This window comes from Myotis brandtii, unplaced genomic scaffold, assembly GCF_000412655.1.
Source record: "Myotis brandtii unplaced genomic scaffold, ASM41265v1 scaffold32, whole genome shotgun sequence".
Taxonomy (NCBI): Eukaryota; Metazoa; Chordata; class Mammalia; order Chiroptera; family Vespertilionidae; genus Myotis; species Myotis brandtii.
The window spans coordinates 3,846,778-3,867,158 of NW_005362269.1; the positions used below are offsets into that span (position 1 = coordinate 3,846,778).

The window sequence follows — 20,381 nt, forward strand, 5'->3', positions numbered from 1 at the left end:
GGCTCCTGTAATCCTCTGTTCTTTCTCCACTGGGAGACCATTTTTATCTTTTATTCCCACATCTTTGATTCCTGTTATTTTCTCTGCCTATAACACCTCTCCCTAGTGAATGCCTTCTTCAGGCCTCAGCTTAGAAGGTCCTTCCTCTGGTAAGACTAAGAAGTATCATCAGCACAGGCCCATTACACAGAAGGTAGTTGGTAAATATCTGTTGAATAAATGGCAATAAGTGACAGCATCAAAGCTGACTCAAGACTGACTCCTTAAATCCCTGCAGACTGAGGACAAACTGCATTCCCAGTCTGGGTCAGGGTTCAGCTTCAAGTTATGTCAGAACCCAGAGCTGTGAGATGTAAAATAATGCAAGCCCTTCCCTAACATTCCCACTAGGTCAAGAGCACACATGCAGAAAATAACAAGTGATTTTCTTGGCCCCCGGAGGTCAGACAGGTGCGCAAGACAAATGTTCTCCCCTCCAAATCTGCCCAGCTCCATCCTCCTTCTCACAGGCTTTCCTTTCTCCCCTAAATCCAAATAGTGAGACATGTGACATCCCTTATGGGAAGAAGTTTTACCACATCTCTGGAAAATTCGTTTTTAATCTGCCTTAGCTTTATAAGCTTGAATTTTCATGACTGTTAATTAGAACTGTCTATTTAGTATAAGTCACTGGGAGACGTGGAATCACTTGTAAGAAAAAAAGGAGAGATTAAGAAATAACTTTGGCAATTTTCAGAGTGATTTATGAGGTATATTGTTGATGATCTTATTAATCTCTTTTTCAAGTATATGCTGATAGCTAATGTTCTCTATAATAAACTAGCATTGCACATGCAAATCCCTATTAATACACTTGTTTGGGAACACACAAGGGGATATAAGCAGAGAACAAATGTTTGGCATCTAAACTGAATTTCATTTTCAGTTTTGTGTTCAATCCAAGGAACATTTGCTGTGTGCCTAATACATTAGGGGTTGTGAATAAATCAAAGTTGAAATCTCACCCTTGCCCTCCAGTTGTCTGTAATCTACTACAGGGTGGAGGAGGACAACTCTAAAAACAGGTAGCCCATGAGGCTGAGAGAAGGGAGGCAGATGTGGAGGGTTGGAAGACCAGAACACAGTTGTAGACAATAAATATGAGGTGGTGTCTGGAGCAAACTTATTTTCTGCTGCATCACCAACCCAGTGTTAGGCTCATAACAGCCTTTTATAGAGTTGGCACAGGGATGAAAGGACAGTTGCGTCCTAGTTCCAACCATGTCACTTATAAAACCTGTGGCCAATCACCATCTTTTCTGAATCTCAAGCTCTTCATCTATAAAATGGGAACTGTGGTAAAAACTTCTTCCCAGGGCTTTGTTGTTAAGAATCTGTGGTTGCCATGAATTCTGTCCATCGAATATACTCAGCTCTCTTCCTCTTTTTCCCAGGATAGTATTGCTTGTCCCTTTCCATATTGATACTAGGTGCTGTCATTTTATTTCATCTGGTTGATAAAATATAAACAGAAATGACATGTGTCACTACTGAGAAGAAGTTTTAAGAGCCAGTATGCAACTGGGGATGTTCCAGGTGACAGCTGCTTTGTCAGTCTTGACCCCAAAGGGAGAATGAAGAGAAAATAGCCCCAACCAACCTGTACATGTGGCATAAGCAAGAAATATACCTGAAAAGAAGACAAGTGTTGCTAAGGCTGTGGAGAAATTGGAACCCTTGTACACTGTTTGTGGGAATGCAAAATGGTGTAGCTACTACAGAAAATAGTATGGAGGATCCTCAAAAAATTAAAAATGAAATTATCATGTAATCTAGCTATCCTATTCTTGTATATTTATCCAAAAGAACTGAAGTCAGGATCTCAAAGATACATTAACATTCCCGTGCTCATTGCCGTGCTATCCACAATAGCCAAGATATGTAACAATCTAGATAGCCATCATGGATAAGTGGATACAGAAAGTGTGGCATATACATGTAATGGAATATTATTCAGCCTTTAGAAAGGAGGAAATTCTGCAATATGCAATCACATGGGTGAACCTTGAAGATATTATGGTAATCAATGGGCATTAAGTTTCAGTTAAGCAAGAGGGATAAGTTCCAGAGATAAGATGTACAACATTGTGGCTATAGTTAACAATACTGTATTGTACACTTAATTTGTTAAGAGGGTAGGTCTCATGTTAGGGGTTCTTGTCATAACAAAACAATATATTAAAAAAGAAAGAAACATGCCTGATGGTTTTAAGCAAAGATTTGGGACTCTTTTGTTATCCCAGCATATAGAATTTTTTAAAAGATATTTTTATTGATTTCAGAGAGAAAGAGAGAGGGAGAGATAGAAACATTAATAATGAGAGAGAATCATTGATTGGTTGCCTCCTGTAGGCCCCACACTGGGGATCAAGCCCGCAACCTGGGCATGTGCCCTGACTGGGAATTGAATAGTGACGTCTTGGTTCATAGAAAATAGTGTGGAGGATCAACCGCGGAGCACACTGACCAGGCATAGAATTTAATAAAGAGAAAACAAACCCTCATACAACCTAGAGTTTAAGTAAATATAATACCTAGTAAAGGGACAAAAAAGGTGCTGCCTTGGAAGAGATTGCACCAGGCTGAATGGGTTGGAAAATCTTCTTGGAAACGATATCATCTGAAATAAACTTTGAATTCAGGAAGAATATCTAAGGATATACATGGAGAAGCAAGAAGAGGTGTTCACAAATGAAAGCATTTGAATGGTCAGGGAAGGTGAATGTGGCCAGAGCAGTGAATGACTAATAAAAACAACAGTGAAAAAAATGTACCATGAAATAGGCACTCACTATTTGCCAGTCTCTGTCCAATATGACTTACATGTATTTATTCTTCACAACATCTCTGTATTAGTTTTCCATTGCTGCTATAAGAAAACTTAGCAGCTTAAAGCAACACAGATTTATTATGTTAGAGTTCTATGGGTCAAAAGTTCAATATGAGTCTGACAGGGCTGTATTCCTTTCTGGGGGTTCACGGGAAGAATCCATTTTCTTTCGCATTCAGATTGTTGGCGGATTTGAATTCCTGTGGTGATAGGACTCGGATCCTTGTTTCCTTGCTGGCTTTCAGCTAAGGGCTCTCCCCAGCTTTCTCATTCCTTGGCTTATGGCCCTCTTCCTCTATCTTCAGAGCTAGAAATGGAGGCCTAAGTCCCTCTCACACTTTGAATATCTCCCGGCTCTTCTTCTGTCTTATCTCACTGACCAACTTTCTTCTACTTTTTAGAAAAAAAATATACTGGATAATCACTCTGTTCTGGTCCCTGTCCTTAATTCTATCGGAAAAGTTTCTTTTGCCATGTAATGTAACATACTCCCAGGTTCTAGGAATTAAGGCATGGATGTCTTCGGGGGACCAACTTTTTGCCTACCACTTCCCATTTTGTAGGTGAGAAAACTAAGGCTTAGTGTGATGAAGTAACTTGTCCAAAATCACCCTCTAGTTCTTGGCAGAACAACCAAGCAGCCTGACACCAAAGCCTTTACTCCTAACTACTGACTTCATCCAACAAACATAAACAGGAAAAGTGGATGACCAGGCTAGAACAGAACAATGGGTTAGGGATTTACTGCAGCCATCCTCAACTGTCAGAGATACTCAAAGGAACATTATACAGTGATTTCCACTCATATTTTAGTTTTCTATTGCTATATTAACAAATTACCACAAACTTACTATTTTAAAGCAATACCCACATGTCACCTTACAGTTCTGCCTAAATTTGTGACATCAGTCTTTTACAACATTTTTAAAATATGTTTTTATTGATTTTTAGAGAGAGAAAGGGAGAGGGTTAAAAATACAGAAACACTGATGAGAGAGAAACATCATCAATCAGCTGCCTCCTGCATACCCCCTACTGGGGATGGAACCCACAACCCAGGCATGTGCCCTGATCAGGAATTGAACCAGTGACCTCTTGGTTCGTGGGTCTATCCTCAACCACTGAGCTATACCAGCTGGGATACAATATTTTTAAAGACAGTTTATTATTTTAACTTTATGTAATAATTTGCTCTATGACAACCACTTTGCAGAGCAAAGATTCAGAGGGAACCAACTATGTAGGAATTATGGCTATGTTTGAGATACCAATGTCTCAAAATGGGTGCTGTTAAAGTTTTTGAAATCAGTATATTAACTCAGAGAATAAATGACTCCTCATACAATTATGTTTTTGCTAATAGTTAGCTTAAGAAACATTTTCCTGTATAGAAAGCTCAGGAAAAAAAGGCATTGCAAATTGCTTACTTATGGAGTTTCATACTTACTCAACAAATATTGAGAATGCATTAGATCAGTGATGGCGAACCTATGACATGCGTGTCAGAGGTGACACGCGAACTCATTTTTTTGGTTGATTTTTCTTTATTAAATGTCATTTAATATATAAAATAAATATCAAAAATATAAATCTTTGTTTTACTATGGTTGCAAATATCAAAAAATTTCTATATGTGACACGGCACCAGAGTTAAGTTAGGGTTTTTCAAAATGCTGACACGCCGAGCTCAAAAGGTTCGCCATCACTGCATTAGATTCTAGGGAATTATGAAGAAATCTAAAATTCCTTAATGATATAATAAGTTACTATAGTAGTAACCATGAAAAACAGCAGAATAAGGAGTGGTATTGATGGGAAAAATAGGTAAGTGCAGAGAAATAAGGTAGGAAGAAGCAGCCAGGTAGGCTTCTCAGAGGAGGTGGCACTGGAGCTATATTTTGATCATTAAATCCAGGGTTCATGCCCTGGCTTCAGACACTCTGCTTGATCTTGTTCCTGCCTCAATCTCTAGACTCACCCTATGCTATCAATGACCTTGAACACACGAAGCCTCTTCCTGCCCCAGAACTTTGCTCTTCCTGTTTCCTCTGTCTAGAATGTTGCTCCTCCAGATTCTTTACACATCTAGATCATTCTCAACCTTCAGCTCTCAGCTTAAACATCACCCTCTCAGAGAGACTTTCCCTCACTTCTCTGTCCACACCAATCCTTTCCCTCCCTCTTCCTGACTCCTTGCCACTCACCAAGTTAGTGATGAAAGAATAATAATACTTAATGGCTGGTATGAGGAGGTATTGCTATTATCTTCATTTTATAGATAAGTGAGCTAAAAATTAGAGAGTCTAAACCACTTTTCCAAGGTCACACAGCCAGTAAGAGAAGCTGGGATTTGAACCCAGGTTGCAGGATTTCACAGTCCATAATTTTAACCATTATGTTCTAGGTTTTCTACATATTATAAATATATGTATTCATTTAGAAAATCAAAAAATAGAAGAAGCTGGATAAGAAAGAAAGCCCATAATCCAGCCAGCTAGATGACTTCTATAATATCTTAGCTTATATACTTCTAGACATTTATCTCTGCCAAATTTGTGTTTTCAAATGGGGTCATGTAGTATAGTCTGTTTTATAACTTGCTTTTTCTCACTTAATGTACAGCAAACTTTCCACATCATTTTTCATTTCTAAATAGTAATAGCTGTTTCTACCAGGTATTTTCTCTAGTCCATGTACTTTACTAAGCACAATACAGTTCATCCTCATAGCAATGGTTTTAGGTTGTTCTTATTATCCCCATTTCACAGATAGATGATACTGTGGCTCAGAGATATGAAATAACTTGTCCCAAATCATACAGTTAATTAAATTGAAGAGACAGCAGCCTCAGAAAGAGCTTAGTGTCCCTTTTATGAAATGATTACGGGGGGGGGCGGGCGTTAAGCAGCGGGGAGGCAAAGAAGAGAAACAGTTCCCTGCTTCCAGGGCTGCCCTGGTAGCCTGGTTGGAGATATGTGGAAGGGAGGACTGAGTGTGCAGGAAACTGGGTAGAATGAAAAACTACCTGGTAAAGGGAGATTTTAATTGGCTATTTTAAGTAAAATAGCTCCTTTTAATACATGTCTTGTGCTGGAGCTAACCAAGCATTAGTTAAAGCACGCATGGTTATTTTATCTCCCATTTGCTGATGGGTTGGGGTCTCTTTTTCTAAAAGCCCACAACATCCCACATTTAAATATGCTGCCAACTCTAAGGACTTCAAATACCATGGAGGCTGGGACCCAGGCCCTTGGAGCCCACCTCACTTCTGAAACCAGCTGGTGGATCAGCAAATCGCAAGAGCTCTGGGGAGGGCTCTGGATACAAGGAAACCATATGTTTTGGAATTGTGGGCTAGCCAGTAGGCAGCTAGCTATAAAAAGAAAGTAGCTTCTTCTAAGAACTTAAACCCAAAAATATATGTGGAGAAAGTCCCATTTTGAACACCAGTATGGTGCCAACTATTCCTTTGTGTCTAGGAACTGTGGGTAAGTGATGCTTGGGAAAGAATTTGGGGTGTTCTTGGAAGTGCAAGAAGGCTAATCAGGCTGGAACATAGGCAGAGCAGGAAATACAGGACAAGAGATTAGAGATGGATCATATCAGGTTGACCTTGATAGGGCATTTGAATTGATTTTCTAAGTGTGACAGATTTTAAGTGGGCTGGAGAACAACATGATCCTATTTACAGTTTTAAAATATCCCTCTGGCTATTGTGTGGAGTGGGTTGTACAAGGACAAAAGAAGAAGCAAGGAAATATGATACTAATATCTAGTACCTAGAATGTTATTTGGGATGAAGATGATTGGATTTGATGGACTGAACGTGAGGGTGAGGGAAACGGACAAGTCAGAAATGTCTCTCTGGTGTTTGGTTTGAACAGCAGGCTGGAGAGTGGTGCCATTTCTTGAGATGGAGAAGAGTAAGTCATGTTGTATTTATGTGGACTTTTGGGTGGGAGCTCATTAAGAATTTTGTTTTGAATATTTCAGGTTTGAGATGTCAAGTAGGCAGTGGGATACATGTGTTTCTAGTTCAGAGACTGGAGATCTAAACTTGGGAGTTGCCAGCATCTACTTTTAAAGTAGATGGAGCAGATCATCTAGTGCAAGATTGTAGACAGGGATGGGCTGAGACCTGAGTTCTGAACACAAGAGCTTGAGATTAAGCAGAAAGGAAGAACCAGCAAAGAAGACTCAGAAGGATGAACCTGCAAGGCAGGAGGAAATTGAGAAGTTAAGAAGAGTGTTTCCAAAAGAAATTGTCATCATCACCACAGGTGACATTTTGAGCTCTCCTGTGCCTGTACTAAGTGCAAGACATGACTTACTGAATTTTCACGATTCATGAGATGGAATTCATTATCTCCATTTTCAGGTGTGGAAACCAAAGCTTAGAGAGTGAACCAAAGAATTAGTAAATTTTAAAAAATGAATGAATTGATCTACATCCTTTTCCCCCCCAAACAGTGTTATAACCTATATTCCCATAACTTACTTAAAGGGAAAAAAGGAATAGGAACAAAAGACCATCCTTCTTCAAAACATAGCTCTGCAAATCCAAGAGCAGTACACTTGCTTACAAATGACTAGGATTTCCTTAGACTTTGTTGTCCAGCCCCCAGATCCCCACCCCTTGGAGTCCAGGGTCTTCTGCCTGCTGCAATTAAAATGAATCACTCCAGCTCTGCCAGGGAAGTGCAGAGTGATTTGCAGCTGGTGACAAATAAGATGATTTGCCACCCAGACGCAGCATCTTGGATGAAGTGGCCTCATCAGTTGAACTGTTGCAGCTGGTCAGAGCTGTTTACCCTGGTCTAGGAACCTCTCTTCCCTGAACATAGATCATCTCAGTAATTAGTCAAATGGACTTTCTTCCTCTCAGAAATTTAGAGGCAGGCCATCTGAGCTTCACGCCTCTGTTTCTACTACTATTTTTTACAACAGTCATTTGAAGCAGATAACAAAAGGAGTAAGTTGAGCTCAGTGGCCTCTTGAGCTCAGCTGAATGGAGGCACACAGAAGGGGTCTCCCTTCTGGCCCCTTCCTCTTGAGGATGACAGGACATGCTTTTGAAAACTCATACTCAAGTTCTCATCTCTGACAAACCCACATCCTTGTCAGAGATGTCCTGGAGAGGAGGTTGATGGGATCAAATGTTGACTGCTGTTTAATAACCTCCCACCCCCTACACCAACCCCAAGTACCTGCTTTCCTGAAGGCCCTGGCCATAGTGCCTGCTCTCCCACCTGCAGCCGCACCATTGCTCCTCACACTGTCTGCATGCCTCCACCCTGAAATGCTCACTCTGCCGGCACGTGCTACATGCTTCATATGTAATTTCTTTTAATTCTTGAGAATATCTTTTAAATGAGTAATATTATTCCACTTTGTCAAGAAACAAGCACAAAGAGATTTAGTGACTGTCCCAAAGTCATACAACCAATAAGTGACAAGGCAGGACCCCATCATGTTTTATCTGACCCATAAGCTCATTCTCTTGACCAATGCCCTCTACTTTTTCTCCCTGAGGATACCCAAAAGTAACTGTCAAATGAATCATTGCAATATTTTATCTAGGTGCTTCTGTAGAGGTACTAATAACTAGATAAATGAGTTTTAAAAATTTCTTGACTACTGTTGCACATTAGCTTAAATCAAAAGTGCGATTCACAGAAATGAGGGCAGGAGTCACAAAACTATGGCACACAGGCCAAATCCAGTCTACTGGTTGTAATCAAAGTTTTATTGGAACACAGCTGTGTGCATGTGTTCATGTAGGGTCCATGGCTGGTTTCACACTACAACAGCAGAGACAAGTAGTACAACAGGGACTTTAAGGCCCGCAAAGCCTGGAAGATTTATTACCTGGCCTTTTGCAAGTTTGCCAACCCCTGGTCTGGAGCAACAACTTCAAACTGGGAGATTTGAAATACACATTTAAAGACCAGGAGTGATTCCTAATCCATGCCCAGGGCAGGAAATGCCTAACTGTCGGAACCCAGAGGATGGTCCAATCAGATACATACTATCTTCCACTAGCATCAAGTATGCATTTAATGATACATTTAGTTATCAAAATTATTATCAAAATGCGTTTAGTTATCAAATTTCCTCTTGTTAACAAAGACAAAAACATCATTTGCAAGAAGAGACAGCTTGCAGCCAGCATCTAAGTCCCAAGACCATGTCGGAATTAATTCACCCAGAAGGCACGCATGAACTGTCATCTGAGCATTATTCTCTCCCACAGCCCCTACTCCCATAGATTACCAAATCACTTTGATATCATCATCTCTTCAGTCAGCCTGCCCTCCCAATTTCTGTGGATTTTGCCTTAGTTCAATACATCATCATTATCATTGTTAATAAGTACCATAAGGAATAATCATAGTAACATCTTACATCATTACAGCAGAATGGTTAAATTTTTAATAGGATGATCATGGTGTGATAGGAAAACAGAAGGGGTTGCTCAGTGCTCTGCTGGCAAATGGTGGGAAGTTTACAGAGAAGATGATATCTTACTCACCTCCTCCTTTTTACCTCTGTCTACCTTCTCCCACCCATGCACCTATTCTGCTTGGCAATCTCCTTCAAAACCTAGCACAAGTTTCTCCTCCTCTAGTAACTTTTCCTGCCCTCTGCCAGCAGGGTAATTAGCAAGCCCTCTGTGTTCCATTAGAACTGCTTTCTTACCTGTCACATCATTTAAGATAGTACTATAATTATCATTAAAGATATTTTTATAAGGTAGTGATGGTTGCTTTACTGAGTGCTTACTGTGCACCAAACACTGTGCTAAGCACTTTACAAAGAATCAGGGTATCTGACCCTAAAGCCTATGTTTTAATCACTAGGTTACACTTCCCATTTTTTTCCATGAAAGGGAGAGACTTTGGTGTATCACTTTTATCTCCCAAATGCCCAACAACGCCTGCAGTACAAGAAATGCTTGTAAAATGAGTGAATAAATAGTATGTTCCACAGATTTCTAAAGATTCCGTCTCTTGGGTATTCAAATACTAAGCTAGTCACTGCTGTGAAAAGATTTTACAGACGTAGAGTCCCAAGTCAGTTGACTTTAATATTAACAGAGATTATCCAGGTGGGCCTGACCCAATGAGATGAGCCCTTTAAAAGCAGAATTTTCTCCAGCTACTGGAATTCAGAGAGATTCAAAGAACAAGAGGGATTTATCACACTTGCTGGCTTGAAGATGCAGGGGGCATGTAATGAGGAATGCAGACAGCCTCTAGAAGCTGAAAGTAGCTGCTGGCTAGCAGCCAGCAAGGAAACTATGACCTCAATCCCACAAGCACAAGAAGATGAATTCTGCAACAAACCAGTGAACTTGCAAAAGGACTCCAAGCCATCACCTTGATTTCAGCCTGGTGAGACCCATCCTGGTAAAACCCTGAGCAGAGAATCTAGACACCCTAACCCAGACCTCTGACCTGTAGAACTATGAGATAATAAATGAGTGTTGTTGGAAGCCTCTACATTTGTGGTGATTTGGTATGCAGTGATAGACAACAAATACAAACAGGTTTCCAAGTCTGTGGAGATGTCCGTGGTGAGACTGCTTTCTATGGTTCCCAAAGGTTCCACTGAGCTTTGCAAGAAGTGAGTGTTGGCTGAAGCAACATCACAGAGGTGGCATGAGTTGAGGAAGTCCATGCCCATCCATGAATGAATCATAACTTGGTGAGGAAGGGAATGTTCTGTAGCAGATACAGTGCGAGACAGGAAACATGAAGTCCTGGTTCCTACTCCCTGCTCTGCCACCGCCTCACTGTGTGACCCTGGGAAAGTTGCTTTACATCTCTTCACTGCTATTCTTTCCGTTGCAAAATGCAGCTATTCATCCCTTTCCCATCTACAGGGCTACACATGAAATTCAAGTAATGAGTGCAACAACCATCTACATTGTGGCCAATTGTGGAGAAACATAAGGGATTCCTCAATTACCTGGGGAGTTTTGGGAAGAGCTATGCCAAGTTATGAGACTAATAAAATTCAGGTGACTAGGCAGACCTCCAAGGCATTCAGATCACAGCTGTCCTTTCCCTACTAAGAAAAGTACTGCTTTGCCCTGTGGTTCCCTGGGAGAATAATCATCATTAAAATAATGTCTTATATTTCAATAGCACGTTTCACAGTGCTTTCCCCTCTACCATTTTAATTCCAATAGCTTGTGTCAGTTAAAGGAAAAGAATGGACTAAGAGCCCTTCTAATTCTGAAAGTTTAGATTTTTCACAGGAAGTACGGTTAGTCTCACTGATTATACAGAGGAAGAAGACTGAGACCTGGCTGGACAGGCAACCGGCCAAGGTTATATGGCTGGTTAGTGAAAAAGCAAAGACTCTCATTCCCAGCACTGGCCTCTAATAACTCCACCCCCTGCCTCTGGTGTGGAGCTGGGAAAATGCAGAGTTATTGAATGGAGGCCCACCTTTGCCTGTACCAGATCTGACCTGAGGGTGGGGAATTGTCTCATACTCAAGTTCTCATCTTGTGGATCAGATGCAAACAAAGCACTGAAATCACGTCCCAGTTAGAAGAGCTTCTTCCCCCAGCCCTCCAGGTATTTCATGGATGACACTTGCTGGCTGTTAAGCAAAAGACTCTTTCTTTGGTCTCTTAATTAAGTAAGTGGGGATGTGGGAAATACCATACAGGGTAAGTGGTCTCACCGCCTAGAAGATGCCTATTAATTAAAGGAGAACAGGGAAAGAGGAGCCATAGGCTTGGAACTTTCTTGGGAGGCCTTTGAACTTCACGAGATAATCCCCAATTTGGGACACCTCAGCTGGGTCTCTTGGTTCAGTAATTTTGGAAGAGGAGGTAGCCTCCTGAAGACTTGGTTCAAGGCCATGACTCCAGACATCCTGGGCCCTAAGCAGGTTTGGATTCTCCTGGCCCTGAAAACTATTCCTGGTCTCTAGAATCCAGTGAGAATACAGCTGCCAGGTTAGGAGAGGGGCAGCAGCATTGATGCATTCACTTGTTATTGAGGCCTACTGCGTGCTCCGTGCTGGTGACACAGCACTGCACAAAAGAACTAAAAGGTTCTGTTACTCTCATGGAGCTCATGGTATTGTTTTAGGCATTAAAAGAGAATTGGATTCTAAAAAGATTAAGGATAAACTTTGCACCTTATGTATAATTGTCATATTGGCCATTTGATCCAGAACAAAATATCCTTTGTCTTTTATTTTGGCCAAATTCTCTTTCTCTATAATAGTGGGGGGAAATGTGCCTCCGCTCAATAGTGACATTCTCCAAAGTAGCTGGAGTACTGTTGTTCTCATTTACTTCTAGTATGTCCTCCCTTCTAGTCCATCATTCTAGTCCATCATTTTGGCGACCTTTGCCAGCCAATAATGAAAAGGCAAGTCTGAAAACATTTCTGGACATAATCAAATATGTGCATCCTGTGTATAAATACATTTATATTCATATATGTATGCACAAATATTTGGTGTATATATCACTGCATTTAACAGAAGGTTTGCATGTATTTTTGATTTGGGGGGCAAGCCTTCTTCTAGTCCATCATTTTGGCGACCTTTGCCAGCCAATAATGAAAAGGCAAGTCTGAAAACATTTCTGGACATAATCAAATATGTGCATCCTGTGTATAAATACATTTATATTCATATATGTATGCACAAATATTTGGTGTATATATCACTGCATTTAACAGAAGGTTTGCATGTATTTTTGATTTGGGGGGCAAGTGTTGATATATCTGTGTCTTTACTGGCATGTGTCTTGACATATATGTATGTGTGAAAATGAGTGTGAATATATACCTGAGGGGCTTTATCACCCCTAAAGGACAGCAACCCCACAGGTCCTTATCTGCAATAAGGAACAAAATGCAGAGAAGATCTCTCTGACATTTAAAGTCTCACATCTTGCTGACCAAGGAAAAGGGTGTAATAGGGCTTGACAGCTCTGCTGACGGGACTCAGGCTGGCCCTCAGCCCCTCCACATAGCCTCTGTAATTGATGTCTGTGCTTCTGACACCTCCTTCCTTTGGCCTTCAGGTCCCTGTCTGGCCGTATTGTTGGTGGTGTCTGGTGGTTCTTCACTTTGATCATCATCTCCTCATACACAGCCAACCTGGCTGCCTTCTTGACCGTGGAGAGGATGGTGTCACCCATTGAGAGTGCGGAGGACCTAGCGAAGCAGACGGAAATCGCGTATGGGACACTGGAAGCAGGATCCACTAAGGAGTTCTTCCGGGTAGGGATACCCCTTGTCCCAACGCACATTCACAAAAGGGAACAACTACTGTCCTTAAAATATCCTTCTCATTAAAGAGCATGAGATTATAGGCAGCCAGGGCAACTGCTTAACTGAATGTAAGTCAGGGAAACCCAGAACATGGCTCAACTTTCTACAGATCCCTGAGAAATCACATTTCTTTACTGGTGGAAACTTCAAAGCTCTTGCACTGAATTAGACCCTTTACACACGCCAGTCTGTGCCAGGTTCTCTAAAAGCTGCTCCTACAAGGACCTTACAGTCTTGTTAGTAATTGATTAGGAGGAGCTGAGGGACAAGATCCCAACCTGATGCCCTTTGTGTCCCCTCCTTGGAGACTTGATAAATAGTAGATGGCATATGGGGAACAATTACTGGAATAGGTGGTCTATTAAAAACTATCAGAAAATAGAGAAAATGAGACATTGGTGTGGAGGCAGTAGAGATGTCATGTGGCTGGAGGCCACAAGCAAGGCAAAGAAGCAGAGAGCTAAGGCACACAAGACTTAGGGTCAGCCAGACCTAGGTCCAGCACCTGGCCCCATCCTGTACCATTCGGTGGTTCTTAGCCTCTCTGACACCATTTCCTTATCTGTAAAATGAGGAGAATAATGTCTATCTCATAGCATCATTATGAGATTAAAAGAAACAAGGCATCTGCAATACAAGGGAAACAACAGTGGATGGAGGCTCCATTTACCAGTAGGACCTCAGGGAGATTCAGGTACATCCATCTTGAAGGGACAATTGTTGGCCCTAAGCACTTTCACAAAAGGAAACCACTATTGCAAGAAAATATCCTTCTCATTAAAGAGCATGAGATTGTAGGTGTTGAGGGCAACTGGGTAGGGTCTGTAAGCCACAAATAATAGACCTGTAAAATTTCTAAACATCATGAAACCAGGTCAGACCTGAGTAGGCTAATTACATTCTAGGCAAAATGAACCACTTAAATAAATGCCCCAAAGCAAGAAAACCTGCAGTTCCCTGGACTTTGGATGTGTTCATCCTGGGATTTGAACAAACAGCATATGGAGCTACCATATATAGATCAAACATATAAGCAACTGCTACTACTTACTTAGCACTTACTATGAATCCAGTCCTGAACTAAGTACACCCTGTGGGCATTACCTCACTTAATCCTTTCATTAGAAGTGCGTTAGGGATTTGTTGTCCCCATTTTGTAAATGACTATGCTCAGAGAGTAAAAGTAATTGCCCAAGGTCACCCAGCTTATAGAGAGCAAACCTCTGTATTGCCTTAGGCAAGAGGGTGGGATCTTGTCCAGACCCACGAGGTTCTCACTACAATTTCTTGGAGCAAACCCCAGGCCCTGCATGAACCAACTGGATGATGTGCTCAGTTTCCTATTCAGGTGCTCTGTGTAATATGTCAGGCAGGAAAGGGACCAAAGTCTTAACCATGGCTGATCCAGACTTCAAGGCTAAAATCATCCATTTTCAACATACTGGAGCAAGAAGGTAACTGAGAAGTCACTTGATTAGAGTCTTTCATTTTAGAGCAAGACATATTTTGTGTAGGCTTACCCAACCAGTTAGAAAAACCAATTATAATATCATAGCCATTATCTGACAGTTTTAGCCTACAGCCAAAGCATGAAAGAGATGCCTGATATGTGTCCATAAAGCCAGCCCTACGTCCCAGACCCTGTTGATGCAGTTGGGGAACCACCCAATTCACTTACCCATTATATATTCATGCCTGCATCCCCAATATATTAGCATGTCACAGTCTCCAAAGCACTTTCACATCCATGGTCTCATTTATGTTTCACCTGTGTCTTAAGGCAGAATAGGAATAGTGGCATCTACTTTGTAGATAAGAAATGGAGATTCAGGTAATAATGTTGCAAATATCAAGGATGAGTACAAAATATGAGTTTGCTCATTCCAACCCAAGTATTCTTGACACTGAACCACACTGTCCTAATGGAGTGGTGTCATTAACTGACAAATGTTTTTATAAAAATCACTCAGGTTACCACATGGACCCATGGACAAGTCTAGTCTAAATCTCCCCTTTTATAGTTTGGGAAACCAAAGCCCAGGAAAGAAAATTAGCATACCCTAGCTACGTAGAGGCACAGCTGGCACTTCAGACTTCCAAGTTCTTTGTTAATAACTGTATCTATTGACATATCACTATTTCTTGTCCACAGTACAAGTTAGGAATCTAGAACCAAGGCAGTTCATATTCTATAAGCACTGTGTCCTAACCAGGCCTGCTGCATTGGTGGCAAATAGGTTGTAGTTCATGTGCTGATTGAAAGGTAGTGGTTGCCTAGAGTTCTATGTTGAGACGAATTCTGAGGTTACACCTGGGGTTAGTGTAAAATAATTTCTTACTTGATATCAACATCTGCCATGTATGTAGGAAGGAAAACTGGTACCAAGCCAGCCATGTATTGGGTATTTCTACTGTAACGTAAAATATAAAGAAAGGGCATAATTACAGGTAGTAATTGCACCACTTATACAACACCTACAATGAGCCAGGAACTGGGTTATGCATTTTATCTCTGTTCGCATATAATCTCCATGACAACACTGTGCAGTGAGTACTATGATCACCATTGTCAGGAGAGAACCGTGCAGCTCAGAAAGTCAAAATGAGGGAAGAAGCTGGTTGCAGTGGAAACTAGGTGGGCAGTGAGGAGACCAGGGTTTTGCTCCTGGCTCTGCCATTAACAAACCATGTGACATAGGACATTTCACTGCCACACTATAGGCCTCAGTTGCTCTACCTGTGAAAAAGGAATGCTAACAAAATGTGTTCCGTGAGCCCTTCCATCTCTGTGACTTTGACCTTGAAAAATTATCCCACCAGGATAAGTAGGAGACAAAATTTGGTGGTTAGGGAGACATGATTGCCTAACATCCCAGAAGGAAGAAGATAATAGTGAGACAAGAATTCTTCTACCACAGACTGTGAAAAACCTGGCTTCTAGTCACCATGGCAGCCTAGAGCTTCTTGGCAGCCCCAACCCAGAGTCACTTAATCCTCCATCGACAGTTTAATTAAGATGTGGGAAGGGCTATGGTAGTGGCAGATGACAGGAGAGATCCAAGAACAAATACCCCAGGTATGCTTCCAATCTTCCCTGCCACTCACGCTGCCTTCAAGTTCCTGGAGATGAGATTTCCCTGATAGTCTGCTCTAAACAGCTGTGAGCACAGCCTTGGTGCATGGAGCACTAGGGTGAGGCTGAGAGAACATATTAATTTTCTGCATATCGTTGCCCAGAGGGCTCTTCAGCTCTCCCTGTCAGCAGCCCCTTTCCCTGCTGTGGCCATCCTGTCAGGTCAAATTGCATCTTGCAATTGCCCTGCTGTGTGTTTTGTTGGTTTTGTGCCTGGAAGATCATCTGAAAATCTGGTCACAGCTGAATTTATACATTTCCCTGCTTCCTCTGAGAGACTATTCAATGTATTGTAGATGCTATGACTGATTCTGGGTATTCCTTCCCATAACTTTGAAATACTCCCTTTCTTTTCTTTTTTCCTCTTTCTCACATTGATATTGTTGCTTGAGTGATGTATCTTCGTATAAAGAATCAGATCTTTCCAGCTAGCACAGGACTTAAAGATTACCTGCCCAAAGTCCTACAGAAGAGATAGGGAAGGTTAGCAGTGGAACTAAGACTAGAACTCAGGGCTCCTCGCTCTCAAATCCAGTGTCCTTTCCAGACTGCAAGCCATACTATAAAACAAATCATCTAGTTTATCTCATTACTAGAGGCCTGATGCACAAAATTTGTGCAAGGGGCTTGGCCCCCGGCATGGTGGCAGCTGCCTTTGCCTCAGCCCCTACCACTGCGGCTTCGTCTGGTCGTCTGGAAGGACATCCGGAAGGATGTCCAGTCTAATTAGCATATTACACTTTAATTATTATAGATAGACATGAAAACTTAAGGCTCACTCTACCAAATGCCTCCCTGAAATTCTCGTAACTATTTCCATTAATTTTCCACGGAGACCTAGAATTTTCCTGGGCCCAGATATCTCTATAGATCAGTCGGTTCAAACAGCAATTTAATTATACATCAATATTTGGCCAACACTTGATCTTGGAATCAAGGAAATTTACCTGATATTTGTGTGCAAAGAAAAATGACCTCTTAGATGTTTAATGATAATTTTATACTTTAAAAATCTGTAATCTAGATATTAACCACCAGATTATATAGGTTGCATGGTTATAGTAATAACTTTCTTTAATAAATACAGTCCCTTATATGTGTTTAAAACTTGTTCATTTACAAAGCATTTTCAAAAGCCAGACCCCAGTATCCATAAAATACATCTATCCTTTGGGGGAAATGATGCTCTTTAGAAAGACCATATTAGATGAGAGTATTGATTTGTGGTAATGGATCATGGACCCTGACTAAGGGCCTACTAAGTGGAAGGTTAAAATCTTTGAAAGACCCACAAAAGGGAAACTGTCCCTCCCTTCTGGTTGTGTCCACAGAGTTGAGACCTGTGCACAAGTAGGAATGACTTGCTATCCTAGCAGTCTATCTTGGCCATCCAGTGAATACCAGACACTGTGTCCTTACTTTCTCAAAGTAAGGGTCACATAAGCCATATAGGACCAGCCTCACCTAGGGCACTGCTGAAAGAGATTTATTCTAGGCTCCACCCCCAGACCTGTTGAATCAGTATCTCTAGTTTTAGAGCAGGATGATTTGCATATTTACAATCGCTGCACATAATTTCAGTGACCAGTAGAGTCTGAGAACTACTGTCCATGGAACTGATGTGGTCTCAGAATACATAGGATTTGTTCTAGTCTGTGAAATGATGAGAATCAGCACATCGAGTGGAGTAAACAGCCTAGGCAAAGTCCCAAGTGAGATCAAAAGGCAATGAGGAAAGCAATTTGGCTAGATTTAGAGGCTTTTTAAAATATAAACAGGTGACAATATTAGGTCCCAAGTTATTAGCTTTATCAGACAACATTTTCTATTCTGGGAAGACTGGCACTAGGCACCCATGATCCTAAAATTCTTCAGTGTTGTCATCTAATAATGAAATCAGATCCCACTAACATTCAGTTCTCCACTTCTTCTAAGCTGTATAAATGTGGCCTGACTGAACAATAGATAGGTTTTTTAATGTCTTTAAAAGACAGAGTTTCTTAACTCTCCCCATATTTAACAGGAATATAATTACTCAGCAGTAATTAAGAGATTCTGAACTATTCTGTGTGTTCTATATTTGCAAGATATTTGTACTTTGAAAACTACTGGTACTAATTAGAGTCTCTTATTTTGCAATCACTCATAATTTGTTTCTTCCTGAGCTAATCTCACTCATGAATGTGTGATCAAGTTACACTCAGCTCTTCATTAGTGTGTGTGCCGACCTTAATTCCAAGCATAGCCAGCCCTTAATTCCAGTTTTGCTCCTGTCTTCTGCCAGAGGTCTAAAATTGCCGTGTTTGAGAAGATGTGGACATATATGAAGTCAGCAGAACCATCAGTGTTTGTGCGGACCACGGAGGAGGGGATGATCCGAGTGAGGAAATCCAAAGGCAAATATGCCTACCTTCTGGAGTCCACCATGAATGAGTACATTGAGCAGCGGAAACCTTGTGACACCATGAAGGTGGGAGGTAACTTGGATTCCAAAGGCTATGGCATTGCGACACCCAAGGGGTCCGCCCTGAGGTAAGTAGCCAAGATTTGCTTCCTTGGTATGCCCTCTCCCCTTCCTACCTCAGGAATGAAGTTGCTCTGTCTGCCATGTGGCTCCAATGGCACCATGCAAGCTTTCGAGAGAGCTCTTCTTGGACACCAGTGGGCCTGGAAGACTCCAGGCACCCAAGATCTTCAGCCCTGAGGTTGGAAATTGACCTGGGGGCCTCAGCTTGCTATGACTGTCGCTGCCTCTGTGTTCTTCCCCATGCCTCACCTTCCCCCTCCAAGTGTGTTAAATATCGATAAAGCTTGTGTTTCTGTCATGTGGTATGTAACACACCATCCTTTGCCAGACACCCCTGCATTCAACTAGGCCACGAACAGAGTTTGCCAGAAACCTGGATTCTTTGACAGAGGTGGTTTGTAATGTTTGTCTCAAGAGAAACATAAACACACTGTCCAAATGAAAAATCAAGTAGTCTGAGTCCTGTGCAAATCAAAATAATACCTAATGAATGGTAGCATCTGTTCTTTCCTAGATACTGATTTCTTTAGCAAAAACAAAAAAAAAAAACAAAAAAACAACAACAACAGGAAGTTCAGTAAAGAAGCAAAGTGGACTTCACTTTCACATCAAGAAGCTCTGATGTTCATTCCTAAGGTAGAATTTTACAGAATTGAAGTCAGAACACCTAGATTTAATTCTGGGATTACTACTGATTATCTTTCAGAAGATAAGACACATCATCTCCCCTACCTTCAGTTTCCTGATCTGTAAAAACAGGATAATCATCCCAGCTCTACCTAGGTCCAAGGTGATCATGAATTCAAATGGGATAATCTATACAGAAGGTAGCTGAAAAGAGTACAGTATGAAGTCACTTGTGAGACAGTATATCAATTACAGAGGAATTAATTCACTTTAGGGAAGGCTAGTGTTCAAGGAAAAGGTGAGGAGTGTTTAAAAATTTGCTAAAGGGTAGAGAGGGATTCCTAATCCATTTGACATAACCAACATCCAGCGCCACCTGCCTCCACTACATTGAGCTCTACAATGTTCTAGGTCAGCGGTTCTCAACCTGTGGGTCGCGACCCCTTTGGCGGTTGAACGACCCTTTCACAGGGCTTGCCTAAGATCATCCTGCATATCAGATATTTACATTACGATTCATAACAGTAGCAACATTACAGTTATGAAGTAGCAATGAAAATAATTTTATGGTTGGGTCACAACATGAGGAACTGTATTTAAAGGGCCAGAAGGTTGAGAACCACTGCCCTAGGCAGTTGGCTAGGAGCTAGAACGACAGTATTGAACAAGACGGACAATAGTGCCAGTTCTGATGGAAGTACATTCTTGAAAGGAAGAAAGGCATTAAACAGATGATTAGTGTTTAACTAAAGGCCCAGTGCACGGATTCGTATTTGTGCATGGGGGAGGGGGGTTCTCCTCAGCCTGGCCTGCGCCCTCTCGCAATCTGGGACCCCTCAAGGGATGTAGCAGTGCACCAAGTGCCGCGCTGCTCGCGCTCATCCCAGCCCACTGCACCTGCCGCCACTGTTGCCACAT

At 41.5% G+C, this 20,381-nt stretch overlaps 1 protein-coding gene across 2 annotated transcripts in view; it reads left to right on the plus strand.

Moving 5' to 3' along the window:
* The window catches only part of GRIA1 (glutamate receptor, ionotropic, AMPA 1), a 273,885-nt gene that overhangs the window by 218,107 nt on the left and 35,397 nt on the right, over positions 1–20,381 (plus strand). For both annotated transcript variants that reach the window (XM_005870514.2, XM_005870513.2), the window contains exons 12-13: positions 12,927–13,125; positions 18,594–18,841. In XM_005870514.2, the coding sequence (XP_005870576.1) occupies positions 12,927–13,125; positions 18,594–18,841 (447 nt within the window). The remainder of the gene's footprint in view (positions 1–12,926; positions 13,126–18,593; positions 18,842–20,381) is intronic.